Source organism: Nylanderia fulva, unplaced genomic scaffold (genome assembly GCF_048542155.1).
Source record: "Nylanderia fulva isolate GAGA-0341 unplaced genomic scaffold, ASM4854215v1 Scaffold28, whole genome shotgun sequence".
NCBI classification, from domain to species: domain Eukaryota; kingdom Metazoa; phylum Arthropoda; class Insecta; order Hymenoptera; family Formicidae; genus Nylanderia; species Nylanderia fulva.
In genome coordinates, this window is record NW_028190347.1 from 479,039 (window position 1) to 501,107 (window position 22,069).

The window sequence follows — 22,069 nt, forward strand, 5'->3', positions numbered from 1 at the left end:
GGTGGGCAGAAGGTCACAGCCAGTGACGCATTGATGACGCATTTATTTAATTGTTTCAATTTTGATCGATTTGATATTTGATTGTAAGTTTTATGTTGAATTCGTGCATGCGATGTTCAATAAAAAAAGAATCTTTCGTTTTATATCCTAAAATATCGCTAACTAAAATTACTAAAAAGCAAGCTCTTCCATTGGACATCAAAAATTTATAGAAAATAAATTTAATGAAGTGAGTTCTTGAATAATAAATGATAACTCGAGTGAAAATCGGCGCAAATTTAAAATATATTTATAACATTCGCAGTTATTAGCATTATTTGCATGAAAGAATCGACGAATTCTGGAGATAGAAACGGAGGATTCTGATTGGTTAATTCCTTTGTGCATTTGTGTTATGCACTAGTGTTCGTGCTTTTATGCGAATCGGTCTTGATAGTGCAATTGACAATCAAACTTGTACAAGTGCGATCGAAGGATCGGTGCTCTCGCAAAAGCGACAGCAGCAATTTGAGGTTTTTGTGCGTGAAATTCACAGAAAAAAAAGAGAAAAACTCGTACAACTGCAAGGAATACGAACAGCAAGTCGACGAAAAACAACTGACATATCCAAACGCTACGATGGTGGATTATAGCAAATGGAAGAACATCGAGGTAAGAATTGTATCCGTTCATTATCCGGGTCCAGCGCTCTTGTCGAATATTCTAGACTCGGTAATATTAAATCTTGCCGGCTATGTGTAACTTTTTGTAGCCGGATGCTACTTAATTATATTACTGTGAAAATGACAGTTATGTGATTCAGAGTTATATATTTATTTATCGCAAATATAAAATAAAGTATTTTAAAATATTATCATAGACTTTCATATGTTACCAAATGTTGCAAATTATTTAGTTTCATAAGTAATTTTTTAAATGATTTTATAACTATATAAAACTATTAAAAACAATAACATTGTATATGTATTTAGATTTGATATGTTGAACTGTGATTTTGTGTTAATAAATATTGTTTAGATTTCAGATGATGAAGATGATACACATCCAAACATTGACACACCATCCTTATTCAGATGGCGTCATCAGGCACGAGTTGAGAGAATGGAAGAACGTAAGAAAGAGCAAGAAGAACACGACAGAAAAAAAACAGAGTATGAACAGACATATGTTGAATAAAATTTTCTCTCTATAAAATTAAGTTAATTTATGTTTTACTTGTTATTTTAGAACATTGCAGAAATTAAAGGATACAAAAGAAAAGTTAGCTAAATTAGAAAGCGAACAGAAAGATTCAGCTGATTTAACTACATTAAAAAAAGTTATTCAAGATCTCGAAAAAGAACAAGAAAAAATTAAGAAAGAGGAAGAAGAAATGCAGAAAAAGGAGAGATTGACACCTTGGAATGTAGATACCATTGGTCAAGATGGTTTTACAAAAACTGTAATAAATACGAAGCCTCCTAGGAACGATGATGATGCTGGTTTGTCTGATGAAGAAAAGGAGAAACGAATGAAGCAGTTTGTCAAAGAAAATGAGAAAAAATTGAAAGAATTTGGCATGCTAAGGAAATATGATGACAGTAAGAAATTTTTACAAGAGTATCCACATTTAGTTTGTGAGAATACAGCAAATTATTTAGTTATTTGGTGCATCAATTTAGAAATGGAAGAAGTAAGTGATTTTACAATAGATGGAATTTTTAATAATTGATACTGATTAATGAACTACTATTAATTTGATATTACAATATTCATTATGTATTTTTTACAGAAACATGATTTAATGGAACACGTTGCTCATCAATGTATATGTATGCAATACATATTGGAGCTATCGAAGCAATTGGAAGTTGATCCACGAGCATGCGTTGGATCCTTTTTCAGTCGTATTCAAATTGCTGAAGTAGAGTATAAGAATTCCTTCGACGATGAATTACGAGCGTTTAAGGATAGAATACGCAAGAGAGCAGCAGAAAAGGTGGCTGAGGCACTTAGAGAGGCCGAAGAGGAAGAGAGGAAAGCTCGTCTAGGTCCTGGGGGACTTGATCCGGTCGAAGTGTTTGAAAGTCTTCCAGAGGTAAATAAAAATGTTTTGTAACAAAAATCAATATATTACACAGATTTCTTTTTTTCTCATTCCTTCAATCTCTCTGTTTCAGTCTTTACAAAAATGTTTCGAGTCGCAAGACATCCCTTTGTTGCAAAAAACGATAGCTGAGATGTCGGAGGAAGAGGCGACATATCACATGAAGCGTTGCGTTGACAGTGGTCTATGGGTTCCTGATGCAAAAGCCAAGGAAAAGGAGGAACAACAAAATGTTGCAAAAGAAACACCAGACCCGGAATAACGGCATTTTATTTGATCACGCCTACATATAGATACTCAATGAAAATCAGTAAACCATCTCAGTTATACAGGAGTACTCTTTACACATAATATGAAACAGGTACATTAATAATAAAGTTATCTTTGCGAATTTGATAATGTGATTATTGTCTCCATCAGTTTTTTCTTTCACAGTCGCATTAACATATCGTTTCACGTTGACGTGCTATTAAATTGAATTAGTTTCTAAGACTGAGTTATCGTTTCATAAATAGAAAACAAGCATAAGTATGAAATATGTAAGGGTTATTAATTAACACACAAATACTAATGTCAAAGTCTATGTATACTTTTCTTCTTTATGTACGGTTTGTGTTACTACAAAAATTGCCTTTCTATATATACATGTGTACATACATATACATTGTTAATCACAATCGATGATTGTTTCGATTTTGCACGCTTCACTATATTAATTGTATATTAATCCGATACAGTACTGTTATGTAAATAAAAATTATATACTTAAATTGTTTTTATAATATTAAAATCATAATAATGTTTTAAATTATTATTATAGCTCTAACAAGTCTTTAGTCTTTCTCTAATTCTGTATATTTTTATAAATATTTTACATTCTGAAAAGAGATTAATTTATAAAGAATGAGTGTGGAATAATCTATTGAATCAAATATCATAGTTTTACATCATGGTCTTACATATGTCCTACATATGTGATCTTATATAAGATCATTTACATGTACATCTTTTTTGCTAAATTATATTATGTATATTATATTTTCATTTATATTTTGTTTATTGCAATCTATATATGTTTTATATTAAACATTTTATTTATTCATTATTATATAATATTAATATTTTATATATTACACATTTTTATGTAATAATTTATTAATATTTATTTAATATTTCTGCAGTTTTTATATCTTTTCTGCTGCATATTATATTCTGGATATCATTTCATATTTTGTTTATTGCAATCTAAATGTTTTATATTCAACGACATTTTATTTATTTATTCTATATAATATTAATATTTTATATTAAATTATTTCATTTATATTTTGTTTATTGCAATCTATATATGTTTTATATTTAACGACAATTTATTTATTATTGTTCTATATAATATATTATAATTTTTATATAATAATTTATTAATACATATTTAATATTTCTTGCAGCTTTGTGTCGCTCAAGAGATGTTTGAAAGTTCCCGCCATCGAACTCGAATGCTCGGAGCGCGAGATCGAGCTCTCGATCTCGCGGCGACGGCGTACATATACCGGAAGCTCGGACGCCTCGTCCTTTTCCGGTGCGGCGTGTCGCAGGCGAATAGGTAATATTTTTCGTCTTACATTATCGCTGTACAATACGTTAGTTTCATCGACTGCGAGACGGCGTGTTGGCATTCCATTGAATCGGGCGCGGTTTCCCGCTCAGTCGATGTCGTTTTCTCGACGTCGCGACACGTATATATATATATATATATACACGGTCTCGCTCCGCCATCGAGGAGACGTGGGCTTCTCGATCTGGCACATCTCGCTGCGCCCAGAAACGTTCAATGGAAAGCCTGCCCGCCGTTTCTTCCAACGTCCTCGCTTGCGCATTTCGCACAGGCGATGTCGTTTGACATTCATAGAGTCGTTCATTCGTTCAGACGTCGCCGACGGAATTGCTGTGATCCATGTCATCATCCCACACCCACCTACGTGTGTCCAAAATGAGAGGAATTCTGAAGTAGAATTAAGAGCGCGAGTTCCTGAGCCCTCGAAAAAATTCATTCTTTCTTGCACGGGGTATGTATTTCAATGTTATGTGACGCGTTCCTGAGTTTCTTTCCGCGCGAAAAATTCGACAAGTTTCGTCGCGATTGGAATATTTCGAGGATATTCGAGCGAAATTATTTGACGCGATTTTTGCTTTTTAAATTGCGACGCGATTTTGTTACAAAAACATGGCATTTTTTCGCATTAATACGATCGATAACACGTAAGATTTTCTTGCACGAGATTTATATATATATATATGTATGCATATATATACATATATATATATAATATATATATATTTATATAACGGGATCAGTTCGATGTTTCTCGAAATAGGGATTATGTAACTTTCCATTTTCGTTTAAATCGCCCATTTCGAGCGTAAAGACTGCTTTTGACGTATAGATTTTCGTGTAAGATATCTGAAAATTTTGTCGAAAATATTTTCGTGATATCGGACCGTCGTCCGCGCCATTTTCAGTAGCCAGGTGATCGCGCATAAAGTACATCGGCCGAGCGACGAGGTAATCGAAAGCGCGTCGTGACGCACGCATTCTGGGTAAAATCGTTGTCGTTTCTCAAAATGGCTGTCGGGATGAGTGATTTCCGTTTCGAGGTACGCCGTGCGATATTCAGTTTCCGTAATATTCGTCGTTTTCCAGCAGATCGTTGAATCGGCGCAGAAAAAATCGCGGAAAAATTTTCACCGAATTAATTCCGCCTCTTATCGCATTGCTCGACATTCCGCAGAGTTTCTCCACGAAGGATTTCTTTTACGCTTTAATAATCTCTTTTCCGGTCCGCGCGCGCACGCGACGCATGGAGAAGAGAATCTGACAGCGCATGCGCCGATTCACCCTTCTCCCGCGTGGGCGACCAATCGCGCTCATCGTCTTGACGTCGCTGTCACGGAATTCGTCGAGAGGGAGTCCGATGACGAGATGGCGCGCGCGTTGCATGTCGGGACGTAGGTAGGTAGGCCTCGGAAAGAGGGAAGGGGAGGGTGAGAAGAAGCGACTCGGGTTCACAAAATGGCGGTCAAGCCCGTGAGTCCATGAGCATACAGTACGCGATCTTCGATTGAATGTGCCGTAATGTCGGACCGTCGACGTCAATAACGATTTATTATCGCAAACACGTGCTTGCGCGACAGTGCTACGATTGAATTTCGGAGGATTTGCATGCGGAACGGGAATACGAGAGGTCGTAGGTGCGACGCGTAGACGGGACCATGCAGGTGAGTGGCAGCTCCGGGAGACACCTGAGATATGAGCGCGCGATTTTATCCGCGTGTGTCCGCGGATCCTTTTTGCGCTCGGATCGTCATCGCGGACGATTTAATGCGTTTATGCGTTGATTTATTGTCTGCGTGCGAATTGCGCGTCGCCGCCGTACTGTTGTTTGGAATAGGCGAGTAATCGCTCTCGCGGTTGCGTTTCGGCACCCACTGATGCTCGACAGAAATGTTGTAAAAATTGGAAAAAATCCTCGCTGCTCGATTGCGAAGGGTTTCTACGCATAGGGCGGGGTCCTCCGGACCGTTCGGACTCAGGAACTTGAACCCTCTTTGCCACGATTTTCCGCAACTTTACACACTTTCCCAGCCTCCCAATAACCTATAAGGTTTGTTTACGTCTCGTTAACGTGACATTTTTCACAGAAAATATCGCTGTACCATCCTAATTTTCATTGCAAACGATTCCTCACACTTTCCTTCGGCCTGGCGTCACACTTATTCGAAAATCAAAAATGTACCCATTTTTGCAAATTGAGCTCGAATATCATCGTGCACAATCCTGTCTGGTTATCAGGAATGTGCTACGTAATTCTCGTAACATTCGTCTGTTATTTTAATGCATTTTCATCGGGGTAATGTCAGAAATACTTTGTAGTTTCAACCTCTGAAAGTTCCTCATAGAAATTTTCATTGTAATTTTACAATTTTAGTGTGTCATCGAAACATAATTGGGTCTGTCAAGGGGTTTTATAACCTTTATGTATACTGTAGAAGTCTATATGTGCCATTCTAGAATTCTATTATGATCAGATTTCTTTTGCATTCGTATTTCATGATAGTGATGATTGTATTTGTATCATAATATATAACAATTTCAATAATAAAACATACTTTGAAATAAAACTGCATTGTATAGTGATAGGTTTGATTTAATTTGACAATAAATTTGTGTTAAAATGTCATCAAAGAGTAATATTAAAAGCAAATTTATACTTATTAATTACACATTTCTTTAAAAAAAACATGTAATCTTTGAGATAGTAACAAGTTTGGCTAATATACATTGTAAAAATTTAGTAAAATTTTAAAATAATAGTTCTTACATGTTATGCTGCTGTTATATGTATGTAGAATATGGAATTTATCATGGTTTTGACAGCAGTGTTGTACAAAGTAGCTTGTAATAATTGTAGAGAAATTTAATAATTACTTAATCATGTTTGCATCTCTTCATATTTTGTCTTACAATTAATGAATATATATGTATATATTTGATATTAGATATTACATCTTTGAATTATCATAATGCATTAATAATAAAATTGGACATGCTGAGTGAATAAAACCAAGATTAATCATCATTTCTTTAACAATATTTGAGCTTAAATTCTTGTATAAATTGTACATTTTTATACTATGTTACACAGATTATTTCATAAAAGTATATTATAAATGAAACTATCAATTTTATACTCATATTTTTAACAATGATTCACAATGTTGTAGTTTATAGTCTGGTCTATTTTAATGTTTAATAACATATTATATATTCTGTCTGATAACATATGGGTTGAAAATATAGTATGTATCACTAACCTTTGTTACAGAAAGAGAGCCAGGAACCTTTGCTCTAAATTAAATTGATGTAGGTATGCGAATAAAATTCTACATTGATTGCAAATGAGAATTTTACTTCGTTCTCTGCATATTATATCTAACTTCAGCATTTTTCCTCAATATATTTGTGTCAAAATTCAATGATATACAAATTTGCAAATAAGTGAAATTACATTATAAGTGTTTTTACTATGTAAATCTATTTCATAAAATACTAATACTTTCGTAAAATCATAGAACTAACATTATACAAGATTTATATTGATGAGATTAATGAATACAATTATGGTCATTGTTAGTACATTAATGTATTTTTAACCTTTTTAAAAGTAATGGAATATATAATATAAATTAAATAATATAGTAACAGTATATACAATTTGCTATAAATTAAATAGTATATAAATGTGTTATTAATTATATGTTTATGTACATATTTAGGTATCTTGATCATTAATGACCAAGATGTGTAATTGAAATATTTAATAAACATATAAACATTTAATGGCGAATTCTGTTATAATACTTACTATTAGTATCCAGACCTAGATTGAACACCTTTTCATACTCGTTCCTTCTATGCGAATAACATTGGAAGTGGTGGTTGCAATTATGCATTTGTGACAAACAGATGCAAAATATTTAGACTTTGTAAAAATTGTACTTGTATTTAATCTTAGAATAAATAAACGTGGACAAACCAGAGATTCCTCTGCTAGACACATGAAGAGTTCATGAAGAATTCTCGTGAAATTTAATATTAAGAGTATGTTAAATATATTGCAAAAAGTGTGTATTATTATCTCTTGTTACTCTTAATATTTAGGCCAAAATTATATCATACAAGTATTAGGCAATTCAAAAATTTCTTTGAGACTTTGTGTTACACTTATGTGAAGACAAAATGGCGGACGACAGTCACAAAATGGATGATGATGAGTTGGCAGCGATATTTCTGCAGTATTTCAGACTGATTAAGGAAATACAGAGGATGAGCAAGAAAATTCAACTACTTTCTTTAGCTGTAAATTTATTTTATTATCTATTATAATTTATTTTATTGATTATCATTAATTTCAAAAAAAAGTTTATGAAAAGTTTGACAAAAATATTATGATGATAAGCGATAATTAGAAGATGAACTATTCCAAACAACAAACGGCGAGCGATATTTTTTGTAAAAATGAAATTAAAATCACATGTAGCCAAATTGATTGACTTCCAGAAAACATTAGAATCTGAATCCGGAAAGGAATCCGGATCTGATTCGGAGAATGAAAGCAAAAGCGATAGCTCCTCTTCCGGAAGCAATAGCGGTTCAGGATCAGGCTCAGAAAGGTGGGTATAAGACAACACTCGACCATTCCCCTGAAAATTGCGAGACCTGATACATAAACTTGCATCGCTATGATTTTATATACTTTTCGTGCTCAAAAACATATTTGATATGTTTAAGAATTGCTCTCTTAATTTTAAACAAGTTTAAGATTTTATTTGAAAAAATAGAACTTTTTTAGTGTTCTAATTCTTATAATTCTTTAATTTTATTTGACTTTTAAAATAGAATTCTTTTTTTTTTTTTTTTTACATTCTATTAGATTAATTGATTAATATATTTTATGTAAGAGTCTATTTTATTTTGCATATGTAGAAGAACGAATAGTTACAATATGATAATATGCTACAAAATATAAGAAATTAAACTTTGGATACAAGTACATATCAGGTTTCTCTTCTGTATAAAGGGGTTTATCAGAATTATTGCTATTCACAATTATTATAGCTACTTGCGTATTGCTACAGCTTTTTTTGCTCTAACAACATGTTAACAATTTTGCTAATTTTATGTATTTATTTTATTTGGGATTTTTTGTGAGCACTTTTTATACATTTTATTTGTGTCGTAATGTTTGCTTCTTTGTACTTAAAAATCATCTATGCAATGCTAGATAAACTCTACTATCATTTTGTAGCATTACTCTATACTTGTAATTAGTCAATGATAACAAATCTCAGTATAAAATTGTAAAAAAATTTTTATTCGTATTAAAAGTAGTATTTTTAAGTATATTTTAAATTTTACATTTAGATAATTTCATTGTAATACATTCATTTTTACTCTAATTTCTAATATTTTGATTTAATATATGTAGAAAAGAGAATATCTTCTTTTATTTTATTGAATATTATCTTTTATTATTAAATAATTATGTATAAATTCTAAATATATATATATATATATATATATATATATATTTTATGATTATATATATATATTTTTTTTATTCTTGTATCTCTTGTAAAGAATTGTACATTTTATAGATTTAACTATTTGAGATTAACATTTTATTATATCTGGCATTTAACCAAGACGTGCAGATCATTAAAAATGGAATAAAATCTTAGAGTATATATAATTTTTTATTAAATTCACATGTAATGAGAAAAAATTTGGATCACGACATATTAAATAATTGTTAACAATTTTATATTCACGATCATTTGTATAGTTATTTTAGTTTTAAATTAATTTAGTTATTTTGGAGTATATTGATTGTATAAATTGAAATGCAATGTGTCCTTGTCACATTCATGCATAATTAGTGAAATATTGCCTGGCTGCTAACGCAGTGACTCTAGCTCCTCGAGCGGTTCCGGTTCCGGATCAGGCTCTGATTCGGAAAAGTCAGAGAAGTCCGATGCACCTGCTGCACAAAGTGATAGCTTCCAGAGCAAAAGCTCGAATCACAGCACAGAAACAAAGCATAGAGTTAAACATGAGTCTAGCCGTGAGTGGGACGAAAATCCTGACATATACGGCATCAGGAGATCCGGGCGTTCCAGGAAGGAGCCCGACAGGCTCGCCACGAATCGCGAGAGCGACAGCGATAGTCGCAAAAAGTTTAAGAAGAAAGGGTAAGTAAAAAATTAATGGGAAAAAACTATCTATTGATCAGATATATAATTTGGTTGATCTGGTTATTACAATTATAAAAATGATGGAATCGTAATGTAAGAGAGATACAATCATTTATTGAATTGCAAACTATGTTGAGATGCAGAGATAATAACGAGTTCGTAATTCTTTTAGAACTCAATATAATATATTTATGTATAGTTAATCTGTATCTTCAATTTTAATTCATATTATATGTACATTTTGTAATATGTTTATAATTAGTTGCTCCATCAAAATCTTTCAATACATAAATACAAATTAATGAATTTTGTATATTTGCTGATTTCTGTTTACACTATTATCACTATTTATCATATAGATACTATGATACACATATAATTTTATAAATATTATCTACAACTCTTATCACACGCATATTGATTGTGATATAATGTTGCATAATTTCAATATGCTTATTTGTTAGCGTATCAAATGTGGATGTATGAATTTATTGCAACATTTATAACATTTTTAACATGACACACAGTCACAGTAAAATTATTTTATCAATAAATTTTTAGACGCGTTATTCATAAAGTCTGCTATACATTACACATATGCATACTTTGATACAATATAAGTTCATTTATAAGCGTGTTTATAACGTTTTTCTCTTGGTTTGCACTAATTGGATTTCATTTTGGTTTTGCATATAACTTATTACTTTCTGTGCTTATTACACTTTACAATTTAGTTCACAATGTGTTTTACAGTCTATATGTTACCTTGAATATAAAAAGCAGGCATAAATTTTATGTGTTGCAACGTGTATTGTATGATCTATACAACATTTTCTTAAACTATTATACCTTTATATCTTATAAATTATAATTTTTAATTAAAACAACATAGATGACAAAAATACAAATTAGAAATAAAACTTGATTTTAATTTTATATAATTTTGTATAATTATATTTTTCACTACAAGTATATAATGATGTCAATATATGTATATTTATTTTGTATTTGTAAACTTATTGAAAACATAGTTTTTTGCTTTATATAAAAATTATATGAGACAATTAAAGTCTAATAGTTAAATTCGTGTCGGTAAATATGTGATAATTATAATCAATATATTAACGTTTTAGTTCACACAATTCTTGGAATTCAGAGAGTTCAGATTCTGAATCTGACGAAATTGAAAATCGAAGGCCGCCTCCTAGCAAGTCCCTAAACAGACGTGCGGCGCAAAAAGCGAAAGAAAAAGCCAAGGTGCGAAAGAAGCGGAGCTCTGAATCTTCTGAAAATTCTTCCTTTGATAGTGATGACAATAGAAGGTACATGTTGAGAAAAATTAAATAAAAAAAGTATATGTGAGCGTGTATAAAAATATAACAAATTTGAATATTATTATAATTATAATAAACTTAATTATCAGGCAAGTTACTAGACGGACTGGTACAGCAGTTAGTTATAAAGAAGAAAGTGAAGCAGGTACTGATAGTGAAGACTTGGTTGAAGTTGACGAATCGAATGCTGCGTCAACAGAACCTGATAATGCAGAAACTATCGAACAAATTTTGGGACAGAGAGTGGGCAAGAAAGGCAGTTAGTTTATTTTATATATGATACTATGTTCAGATATTAATCAAGATATTAATTAGGAAGTGATAAGTGTGTATATATATATATATATATATATATATATTATATAATTATTTATATATATATATATATATATAATATAAATATAAATAATTATATAATATATGTATATATATATATATATTTTATATAATTATTTGCAGTTACTGGCAACGTGACGACCATCTATGCTGTCGAAGAAAATGGTGATCCCAATCCAGAGGATCTAAGTAATCTAGAAACTGAAATACAATATTGGATAAAATGGAAAGGCTGGTCTCATATACACAATACATGGGAATCGGAGGAATCCTTGAAAGCACAAAAAGTTATTAATATTAATTATTAATATTTTTTTTAATTGTTATTAAGTCTTTATGACTTTAGAAATTATTCTTAATTTAAGAATCATTATTATGAATTTTATTTATTAGGTAAAAGGATTGAAAAAATTAGACAATTTTATCAAAAAAGAACGAAGAATGCAACAAATGAGAGAATACGCTGAACTAGAGGAATTGGAATATTTGGAGTGTCAATCGGAGCTCAAGCAAGATCTTCTGAAAAGTTACAACAATGTTGAGAGGGTTATTGGTAATACAATTTTGAGTTTCATTGATATTTGTATTTCAAGAGAATGTCTTACATAATATATTAAAATTTTTATATAAATATAAATTATATAAACTATTACATATTTTTGTCAGCTGATTATAAGAAACCAGATTCAGAACATCCTGATTATTTTGCTAAATGGGAAAATCTACCATATGCTGAGGCCACATGGGAAGATGGAGCGTTGATAGTAAAAAAATGGCCAGAGAAAATAAAAGAATTTCGCGATAGGGAAGAGTCTAAAAGAACACCAAGCAAACATTGTAAAGTTCTTAAATCTAGACCTAAGTTTTATCAATTAAACGAACAACCATCTTATATGGGCAAAGAAAAAGATCTAGTGTTGAGAGATTATCAAATGGATGGAGTTAATTGGATGATTCATTCCTGGTGTAAGGAAAATAGGTACGCAAGCATTTCTGTAATAACAATATATTCAAAATTATTGGATTTATATTCAATTTATTTTAATTAATATTATCTTTTTGCAGTGTTATATTAGCCGATGAGATGGGTCTCGGCAAAACTATCCAAACAATATGCTTCCTTTATTATCTTTTTCACACGCAACAACTTTATGGGCCATTTTTACTAGTAGTTCCTTTGTCAACAATGACTTCCTGGCAAAGGGAGATGTCTCAATGGGCACCTGATTTAAATTTTGTTATTTATTTGGGTGATGTCACTTCGCGTAATGTTGTGTGTATTACTTTTCATTATTTTGCTATATATGAATGTATATGTATATAATATATATTCTAAATGAATCGTATAAATTCTCTTCAGATCAGAGAATATGAATGGTGCTACCGAGGATCGAAAAGACTAAAATTTAATGTCATACTTACAACATATGAGATAGTACTTAAAGACAAAGCACTGTTGGGTGCCTTAAATTGGGCAGTGCTGTTAGTGGATGAAGCTCATCGATTGAAAAATGACGATTCTCTTCTATACAAAGCACTTTTCGAGTTTCACACCAATTATCGTTTGTTAATCACTGGTACTCCACTACAAAATAGCTTAAAAGAGTTGTGGGCTCTATTACACTTCATTATGCCTAATAAGTTAGTTTCTATTTGAATTTCTCTACATATTTCTACTACTTATATTATTTTTAATAATATACATATCGTTTTTATTTCTTGTATAGTTATTTTCTTATATTTATATTTATTACATCATTTTAATATAGATTTGTCTCGTGGGAAGAATTCGAGAAACAACATGATAATGCTGCGCAAAAAGGATATTCCAAACTACACAAACAATTGGAGCCATTTATCCTACGTCGAGTCAAGAAGGACGTTGAAAAATCTTTGCCTGCTAAAGTTGAACAAATTTTACGGGTAGAGATGACGTCCGTACAGAGACAGTACTATAAATGGATATTGACTAAAAATTACGAAGCATTAAGAAAAGGCATGAAGGGATCCAGTACAACATTTTTGAACATTGTAATTGAATTGAAAAAATGTTGTAACCATGCTTACCTTACGAAACCAATTGAGGCCGAAAGGGAGAAAAGCAATGAGGATTATTTGCAGCAACTAATCCGTGGTTCTGGGAAATTAGTACTTCTAGATAAATTATTAGTGAGATTGCGTGATACGGGACACAGAGTATTAATATTTAGTCAAATGGTCAAAATGTTGGACATTCTTGGTGAATATCTGCAAAAGAGACATTTCCCATTCCAAAGATTAGACGGCAGTATAAAGGGAGAACTGAGGAAGCAGGCGCTGGATCATTTTAATGCTGAGGGGTCGCAGGATTTTTGTTTTCTGTTATCGACGCGAGCCGGTGGTCTCGGCATAAATCTTGCCACCGCGGATACTGTGATAATTTTCGATTCCGACTGGAATCCACAAAACGATTTGCAGGCCCAGGCTAGAGCACACCGAATAGGACAAAAGAATAAGGTGCGTTTGCGATTGTCTCGAAATTCGATGTTCATTTGTATGAAAATTTCCGAGAAACTTCAATCTTATAATCCGATTTACATTGCGTATAGGTCAATATTTATCGATTGGTTACCAAAAAATCAGTCGAGGAAGAAATTGTCGAACGTGCAAAGCAGAAAATGGTATTGGACCATTTAGTGATACAGCGAATGGATACAACTGGACGGACAGTGTTGGATAAGAAGAATGCAGGGACCAATAACAATCCATTTACCAAAGAAGATTTAACTGCTATCTTGAAATTTGGCGCGGAGGATTTGTTTAAAGATGAAGAAGATGGAGATGAGGAGCCAGCAGTAAGTTTATTATCATCTCTTACATTTTTTTAGACTAACAATTGTAAAGAGCTATTTAATTTGGAAATAATACGTTCTATTAATATATTTAAAATGTTATATAATAATATTTGTAACTGAATGCAATTATGCATACTTATTTAATATATATTTAAATATATAATTAAAAAATATATAGTTCAATATATATATATATATATATATATAAAATAAGTATAAGATATATGGAGTTTTTGCATAACAGTCACTCTTTCTTAATTCATTGTAATGCAATTGATTGTTTTTAAAAGTCTCTAAGGTTTTTCTTATTTTAAATTAGTTGATCTTCTATATAAAATTCTCTTTTTGCATTTCTTTCTCACCATTCATGTTTATTACATAATTATATTAGAGCAAGTAAAAAATATAACATATATAGCTATATTTTTATTTTGCATTAACATAAAAATGATGATAACATAAAAGAGAAAATGTTAAAGAAATTTGAATATAAATATTTATGATTTTCTGTAAAATTAGTGCGATATAGATGAGATCTTAAAAAGAGCCGAAACAAGAGACGAAGGTCCGACGACAGTTGGCGATGAATTGTTATCCGCTTTTAAAGTCGCCAGTTTTAAACCTACTTTTGAGGAGGATTTGGAACCTATTAATCAGTCGAATGATAACGACGATGAAAGTAAAGATTGGGTAAGCATTTTTTTTACCTTTTTTAAACTTTTATCTTAAATATCTGAATAAATAAACTGTATTGCAATTATAATTTTTTGTTAAAATAAAAGAATTATTACTTAACTAATTGTCTTATACACCCTTTAGGCTGAAATTATTCCCGAAAACTTCCGGAAAAAAGTAGAAGAAGAAGAGAAATCGAAGGAAATGGAGGATCTTTATTTGCCACCAAGAAGTAGAAAAACGCTACAGCAACTCAATCAGAGCGAAGGTATGTGCTTTTACAAACACTTGCAATTTTTCCCTCACAAATATGAAATATATAAAAACGAAATGCTATATTTAGGAAGAGGTAGAAAGCGCAAAAAAATGCAGGATGATAGCGAAGAGGACGAGGAGACGGGTAGCGAGGCGGAAGGTAGTGACGATGAAAGACCCAAGAAAAGAGGTAGACCGAGAGTTACACCGCGCGAAAATGTCAAGAGTTTTACGGATGCTGAGGTTTGTAATAAGTTTTATTGTATGCAATATTATTCGATTTCGCGTTTCTACGTTCTTTAATATAATAATTCTCTATCGCAGATACGAAGATTCATCAAAAGTTACAAGAAGTTCCCGGCACCTTTAAAGCGATTGGAAGATATCGCGGCTGATGCTGATTTACAAGAAAAACCAATGTCAGAATTGCGTTTCTTGGGCGAACAATTAAAATCTAGATGTGACATGTGCTTAGTGGAATTTGAAAATATGGCGAAGGAGAACAAAGCTGGCGAGGAAGAAGGCAAGGGACCCGGTCGTAAAAGAGGACGGGGACCTACTTTCAAGATGGGTGGTGTTATGGTGAACGCAAAATCAGTTTCGGCTGCGGTTAAAGAACTTGAGCCTTTGGAACAAGCTTTGCCATCCGATCCCGAGCAACGTGCCAATTGGCACCTCGACATTAAGTGAGTTTATAATTTCAATCAATTATATTAATAAGATAGAAAGATATTCGCTGTGAGAGCCTATCGTGGATGTACCTGCACGTAATTTGCTTAGCAATTTGCTAAGACAAGTTGAGAAACAATTTCGAATTTGAGATCATTATTCTAGAGGGTTAAAGGGAACCGAAGAATTCAGATCTCAAATTCGAGATTGTTCCTTAACTTGTCTTAGCAAATTGCTAAGCAAATTACGTGCATCCACGATAGGCTCTCACAGCGAATATCTTTCTATCTTGTTATTTAATAGGAGCCGTATATTATTATCATTTGTAATTATATTAATCTTTTTCGATTAATTATTTTTTATTTTTTAATTAGTAATTATTAATTTTATCTTTTAATTATTAATTATTAATTTCTTTAAGCTGAATGAAGAAATATCGAAATAAATAAATAATGAAAAATATCAAGTACATTTTATAAAGGCTTTTTTTATCGCTTTAGATCGAAACCAGCAAATTTTGATTGCGAATGGACGTCCGAAGATGATTCGAAATTATTAAGAGGTATATATCAACATGGTATGGGTTCGTGGGAAGCGATAAAAACGGATGCTAGTTTGCAACTGAGCGATAAGATCTTTCCTAATGGCAGTAAAGTACAACTTAAACGTGTGAACGCACGCGCAGAATATCTTCTAAAGATTTTGAAGAAGCAAATCGATCTTAAGTTAGGAGTGGTAAGGTCATTTTACATACAATATATTAACGAGTGTATTTTTATTCGTTCCTTCATTTTTCAACAGGATTATGTTTTTCTCCTACAATTACAAACCGAATACGAGGTAACAACCCTGACTCCTCTCCATCCATTTATTCCTTCCTATATTTTGCCAAATAAAATATGAAAAATATGAAGTATGAACTATGTGAAACATTAATATATATATATATATATATATATATATATATATATTTGAATGAGGATTTTCAGACTAGAATATGAGTTGTTAAAGCAATAATTGTTAAGCATTTAAATTTCTTTAATAAAATGAGCTAATTTTTTTATATTTTTATTTTACTTATTAATGTACATATAAAAAATATATTCCATTTGTTGTTCGCATGTAAACTAAGCAGTTATTCCAGACACGAATAAGAAAACCAAGGAAGCCTAAAGAAATAAAAACAGCAATCACTAAAGAGATTGTAGAAGATAATGATACTTCTGGTGATGAAACTAAAAAATCAAAGTCCAAAAATGACAAAGTGAGTTAAAAATAGATCAGTTTTTTTATATTATGTGCGTTTATATAAAGTATGCATATTCATCTATGTATATTACAGTCTGGGATTAAGAAAGAAGAAGATAGTGTTGCAAAAAAAGACATTAAGGATGAAATTGATGATTTATCTGACGACAAGAAAAAGGAAAAGAAGATTAAAAAGGAAAAGAAAGAGAATAAGAAAGCGAAGAAAAATAAACAAGCCGCAGGTCCTATGCATTTTACTGCGAATAATGAACCGCGAGCTGTTGATGTAATTGGTGAATTGGATCCTCCGATATTTGATGAGGTTAATATCATTCTCGTAAAAGATTTATACACTTTTTTCCTAGTCTGTACATACCCACATAAAATGCATGTAAAAAATAATTGAAACTAAGGAAATTGTATATATATATATAATTATATATATATATATATATATATATATATATATATATATATATACATATATAATTGTATATATATATATATATATATGAAATAACAGTATCGTATTATTTTATTATACAGTGTAAAGAGAAGATGAGGCCAGTGAAAAAGGCGTTAAAGGCTTTAGATAAACCAGATATGTCACAGCCCGAAGACGAGCGAGTCGCTCGTGCGCGTCGATATCTTTATCAAATTGGAAATCATATCAATACTTGTCTTACGGAATACAAAAATCCTGAACAAGTTAGCGAATGGAAAAGTAATCTCTGGTATTTTGCTTCCAAATTTACAAATTTTAAAGCGAGAAAACTTTATAAAATGTTTAAGAATTTGGTGAAGCAAGATAGCGATAATAATGGCGGTACTACATCCAGTCCTGACAAAAAAGAGGATGCTTCTAATACTGCAAAGGTAAAATGCTGCATCCATTTTTTTCTTATATATAAAATGTAGGTAATAAATTATTAATTTTTGTTTTGTTTATTAGAAACATAATGAAAGATCGTCTCACGATAAACAACAGACAGACAGTGGTAACAAAGACAGTAGAACAACGAAACGTAAAATTGATGATATTGAAGAGAACTCAAATAGCAGTACACAAAGTAAGAAACAGCTCCAGAATATTTCTGCCGTCAACAGCAGTATCAGCAGCACATCTACAGTTACTATTGGTGCTATTACTATTACTCCTATAACATCAACGCCAAATACCACATCAAGTACTAACAGTGCAGAAACATCACGACATAAAGAACAAAAAGAGTCAAAGCATAAAGATATGAAAAGAGATAGGGAGCGTGACAGGGATAGAGACAGAGGACACAACGACAGGGGTATGGATAGAATGAGTGGAGGAAAGGATGACAGGATTAGAAGAGACAGTGGTTACAACATGGGACATTATAGTGGCGGCAGGGAAGATGATCATTGGTTATCCAGGGATGGAAGAGATATGAGAGACGGCAGGTACGGGTAAGGTCATATTTTATTTTATATAAATGTACGTCTCGTGATGTTAAAAGACATCAATATATAGATCAGAGCATTGTATGAATTTACATCTCTACGTTTAGTTTAACGTTCACTTGGTTTTTTTGTGCTTAATACAAAGATACTTGCGAAATATTAAGTTTGCAGTGTTGGAATAGAAATTGCTATTTATATTAATTACTTTAATTGTGGTAATTTTATTTTCTGACAGATTCGGAGATCACAAACGGAGTGACCGTTTCGATATTTATAGTCGAATGTCTAGCGGTTATCACAGAGATAGAGACAGGGATCGAGATCGTGGTATGCACATGAACGACAAAAGGAGGTGAGTAATAGGCATCTTTATGCTATCTGATCTTATTTATAAATCCAATTGGCAGTCTACAATATTTTGTATGAAACATACGACTTTTCAGTGATTATTATCGATATTCTTCGGGACCGCCGAGTTATGGGTACAATCCAGGTTATGGTGGCAGCAGCGGAGGTGGTTATCCTCCATCGGATATTGCACCAGGTCATTTCAGAAGCCGCGGATATCCAGGAGACAACTATTCCAATGATTGGCGGCCGAACAAGGATTATAGACGAGATTACGATAGAAGGCCACCACCACCAAATGCCAACTCCTAGTGCTTCTTTTCTCTTCGGTTGTGACACGATAGTGGTATCGTCTTGTGTATAATTGTGTATAATTTTGAATAAAAGTTATACGTGTCTTTACATGTAAGAAGTGCTGATAAACGCGTGGTACACGGTATTTCTGTGACATGAATTATATATATATATATATGTGTGTGTGTGTGTGTGTGTGTGTGTGTGTGTGTGTGTGTGTGTGTGTGTGTGTGTGTGTGTGTGTGTGTGTAGTGTGTGTGTAGTGTGTGTGTAGTGTGTGTGTGCGTGCGTGCGTGCGTGCGTGTGCGTGCGTGTGCGTGCGTCGTGTGTGTGTGTGTGTGTTTGAATTTATATATATATATATATATACATAATACATTGTATTACGCAAATATATATATATATATATATATTCATTCTGTGACATGAATTTTATATATATATATATATATATATATGTATGTATGTATGTATGTATGTATGTATGTATGTATGTATGTATGTATGTATGTAAATACATAATACATTGTATTACGCAAATATATATATATATATATATATATATATATATATATATATACACACATGTACATACATATATAAAAAAATAAAAAATCTTGACGCTGTAGCGAATTGGTTGCTATAGAATATTCTAGAATTCTAAACTCTCCGGAGCATTAATAGTGTCAATTTGATCATATTTTTTGCCGGAGTACTTTTCGTTATGTAATATAAATAAACTGCTTCCGCGTTTATGCGCATATATTTTGCATTTTCGATATTATAATTATGTACATAAATATGTGCATAAAATTCAATGTAGATATATAGCTCAAACACATGATTGCAATGATTTAAATTCCATCTCTCATTTCATTCTTATTAATCTGATTCTATTTTGACACTATCCAACATTTGACTACATTAACAATTAATAATTAAACATAATGTTTATGAAATTTCATAAATTGTTTTATTAATCATAAATTTTCTATAAAAAAATTGAATGTATTTCAAAGAAATAATTGTATGAAAAATTGTTCTATATATATTAGCAACATAATCTATTTTGTTTGATAATGGCAGCACAATTCGTACATTTAGTACGCTTAATCTATTATATACAAATCAAAACAGAAATACAATTCAGGCCGTACTTTTTTCGATAGTCTTCTGACATTTGTGATTTAAAAAGAATAGATAGACAAGAATACTATTTTTGTGTTTATTATTTTATGATACAATAGTTTTTTAACATAAATCTATGAAACAAATGTGACATATTGTAAATATTAGCATAAGACCGATAGTTTTTCGTTCGTATCGAACTATTAAATCATAAATACATTATGCTTTTTTTTATTTAATAAGATTTCAATCAATCTTGGATTAGTAAAAAAAACATGAAATACTATAAATCATAAAAATTTATTATCTATAATTGGGAATCTTTTATGTAAAATATGAATATTTTTCAGCTCAGAGTTTTAACAGATTCCAAAGAAATAATTATAGAGATAATCATGTTTGCTCTAGTTAATAAAAAATAGCTATTTTTTTTTTATAGAACTTATGAAATTTTATATTCGTAAAAAAAACAGTTGAAAGTCGGGCTCTTATCACAATTATAGTTTGAATGAGGTCTGAATAAATAAAAGAACAATGTAATGTGTGTATGTATGCGTGTGCTGTATATTGTAGATTTTTCGTAAATGCAAATGTATGTTATCCTGTATAATTCGAGATTATCGAGATTATGCTGAATACTGTGTCTTTATTAGCTTATACAAAATAAATTATTTTACATATTATTTTATGCTTGTTAAACTGCAATTTTCTTGTGCATTTGTGTAAATAATAGCATGTGCATTTAATAAGCAAAATAATATTCATGATTATACAGATTCATATTAAAGAAAAACGCTAATTCATATTTTATGTCTTATCGCGTTCAAAAACAGGATAACATTATTAATCGAATAGTAATGAAAATTTGTTACTAAATCGATTTTTATTTGCAAAATATTTTAAATAAAACAGTGAGCTATTTATAATTTATTACATTAGTGGCTGATTATGAAAAACAGCAATGAAGATCGATTATAAAGCAAAAAGGAAAGAAAAATATACACATTGTAAATATTCAAAGATTAAAATGAATATAAATGATATATATATATATATAAATATATATATATATATATATATATTAAAATAGTTTAAAATCATACATATTAAGATATATGTAAAGCGATTATAACAACGTATTTTATCTATCTTTATTGTAGATTACTCAGCGTTTCTGAAAATATATCTGCAGAAAAATTTTTCATGGTATAATTGTGAGCGTCATTTGTGTGATATAAGTACTAAAATTATTATTTTTATAATTCGATAGTTAAAACTTTATAAATCGTTATAATAATATAATTTATGAACAAAATTATGGGATAAAAGCGAGATAGATAAATCAGTGATTGGCTTTTGCGTTTAATTTGTATTACAAAATATCAACTTGAAAAATATGATTGAGATAATATAATGTATCAATTTTAATATAATAATCTCCGATATTAATGAAGTGAATATTCATTTAAAAGTATTATTTCTTAATCTTATTTTTTATAGAATTTTAAAGATTAAAATAATAGCTCTAAAAGTGAATATTCACAGATAGCGGACTAATTGAAAGCCAGGTGTGAGATAATCAGTGTTCAAATTATTCTTTCTTTCCAAATATTATT

The 22,069-nt window shown here is 31.0% G+C and overlaps 2 protein-coding genes and 1 long non-coding RNA gene across 8 annotated transcripts; all 3 read left to right on the plus strand.

The window, feature by feature from the left end:
* Positions 1 to 18: 18 nt before the first annotated feature.
* Cdc37 (cell division cycle protein 37) lies at positions 19 to 2,856 on the plus strand. Its single transcript, XM_029313525.2, has 5 exons — positions 19 to 651; positions 1,018 to 1,151; positions 1,228 to 1,672; positions 1,772 to 2,077; positions 2,160 to 2,856. The coding sequence occupies exons 1-5, from the start codon at positions 619 to 621 to the stop codon at positions 2,346 to 2,348; spliced, it is 1,107 nt and encodes a 368-aa protein (XP_029169358.1). The 5' UTR covers positions 19 to 618; the 3' UTR covers positions 2,349 to 2,856.
* LOC146722733 (uncharacterized) lies at positions 2,382 to 5,362 on the plus strand. The gene is made up of 3 exons (XR_014924975.1): positions 2,382 to 2,447; positions 3,535 to 3,689; positions 4,014 to 5,362. It is a non-coding gene; the product is annotated as an uncharacterized LOC146722733 (long non-coding RNA).
* Positions 4,088 to 21,136, plus strand: Chd1 (chromodomain-helicase-DNA-binding protein 1). Of its 6 annotated transcripts, XM_029313517.2 has the most exons (24): positions 4,088 to 4,152; positions 6,970 to 8,003; positions 8,205 to 8,317; positions 9,611 to 9,895; positions 11,032 to 11,220; positions 11,322 to 11,491; positions 11,692 to 11,855; positions 11,962 to 12,121; positions 12,235 to 12,547; positions 12,634 to 12,841; positions 12,929 to 13,209; positions 13,338 to 14,064; positions 14,157 to 14,402; positions 14,922 to 15,092; positions 15,222 to 15,345; positions 15,421 to 15,575; positions 15,657 to 16,018; positions 16,502 to 16,736; positions 17,134 to 17,265; positions 17,344 to 17,571; positions 17,796 to 18,125; positions 18,202 to 18,689; positions 18,919 to 19,035; positions 19,127 to 21,136. In XM_029313517.2, exons 2-24 carry the CDS (start codon positions 7,884 to 7,886, stop codon positions 19,341 to 19,343), a joined length of 5,535 nt encoding a protein of 1,844 aa, XP_029169350.1. In that variant the 5' UTR covers positions 4,088 to 4,152; positions 6,970 to 7,883; the 3' UTR covers positions 19,344 to 21,136. The 6 variants fall into 6 exon arrangements, with proteins under 6 accessions (XP_029169350.1, XP_029169356.1, XP_029169352.1 ...); XM_029313523.2 differs by lacking the exons at positions 4,088 to 4,152; positions 6,970 to 8,003 and adding an exon at positions 5,298 to 5,362; XM_029313519.2 differs by lacking the exon at positions 4,088 to 4,152 and having other exon boundaries at positions 5,430 to 8,003; positions 18,202 to 18,683.
* The last annotated feature ends 933 nt before the right edge of the window (positions 21,137 to 22,069 follow it).

Excerpts from the sequence above, each read along its gene's own strand:
- Cdc37 (XM_029313525.2), top strand. The coding sequence starts at position 619 with ATGGTGGATTATAGCAAATGGAAGAACATCGAG. Across the intron at positions 1,152-1,227 it reads CACGACAGAAAAAAAACAGA|AACATTGCAGAAATTAAAGG; the intron begins GTATGAACAGAC and ends TTGTTATTTTAG. Across the intron at positions 1,673-1,771 it reads TCAATTTAGAAATGGAAGAA|AAACATGATTTAATGGAACA; the intron begins GTAAGTGATTTT and ends TATTTTTTACAG.
- Chd1 (XM_029313517.2), top strand. The coding sequence starts at position 7,884 with ATGGCGGACGACAGTCACAAAATGGATGATGATGAGTTGGCAGCGATA. Across the intron at positions 8,004-8,204 it reads TTCAACTACTTTCTTTAGCT|AAAACATTAGAATCTGAATC; the intron begins GTAAATTTATTT and ends ATTGACTTCCAG. Across the intron at positions 12,548-12,633 it reads TCCTGGTGTAAGGAAAATAG|TGTTATATTAGCCGATGAGA; the intron begins GTACGCAAGCAT and ends ATCTTTTTGCAG.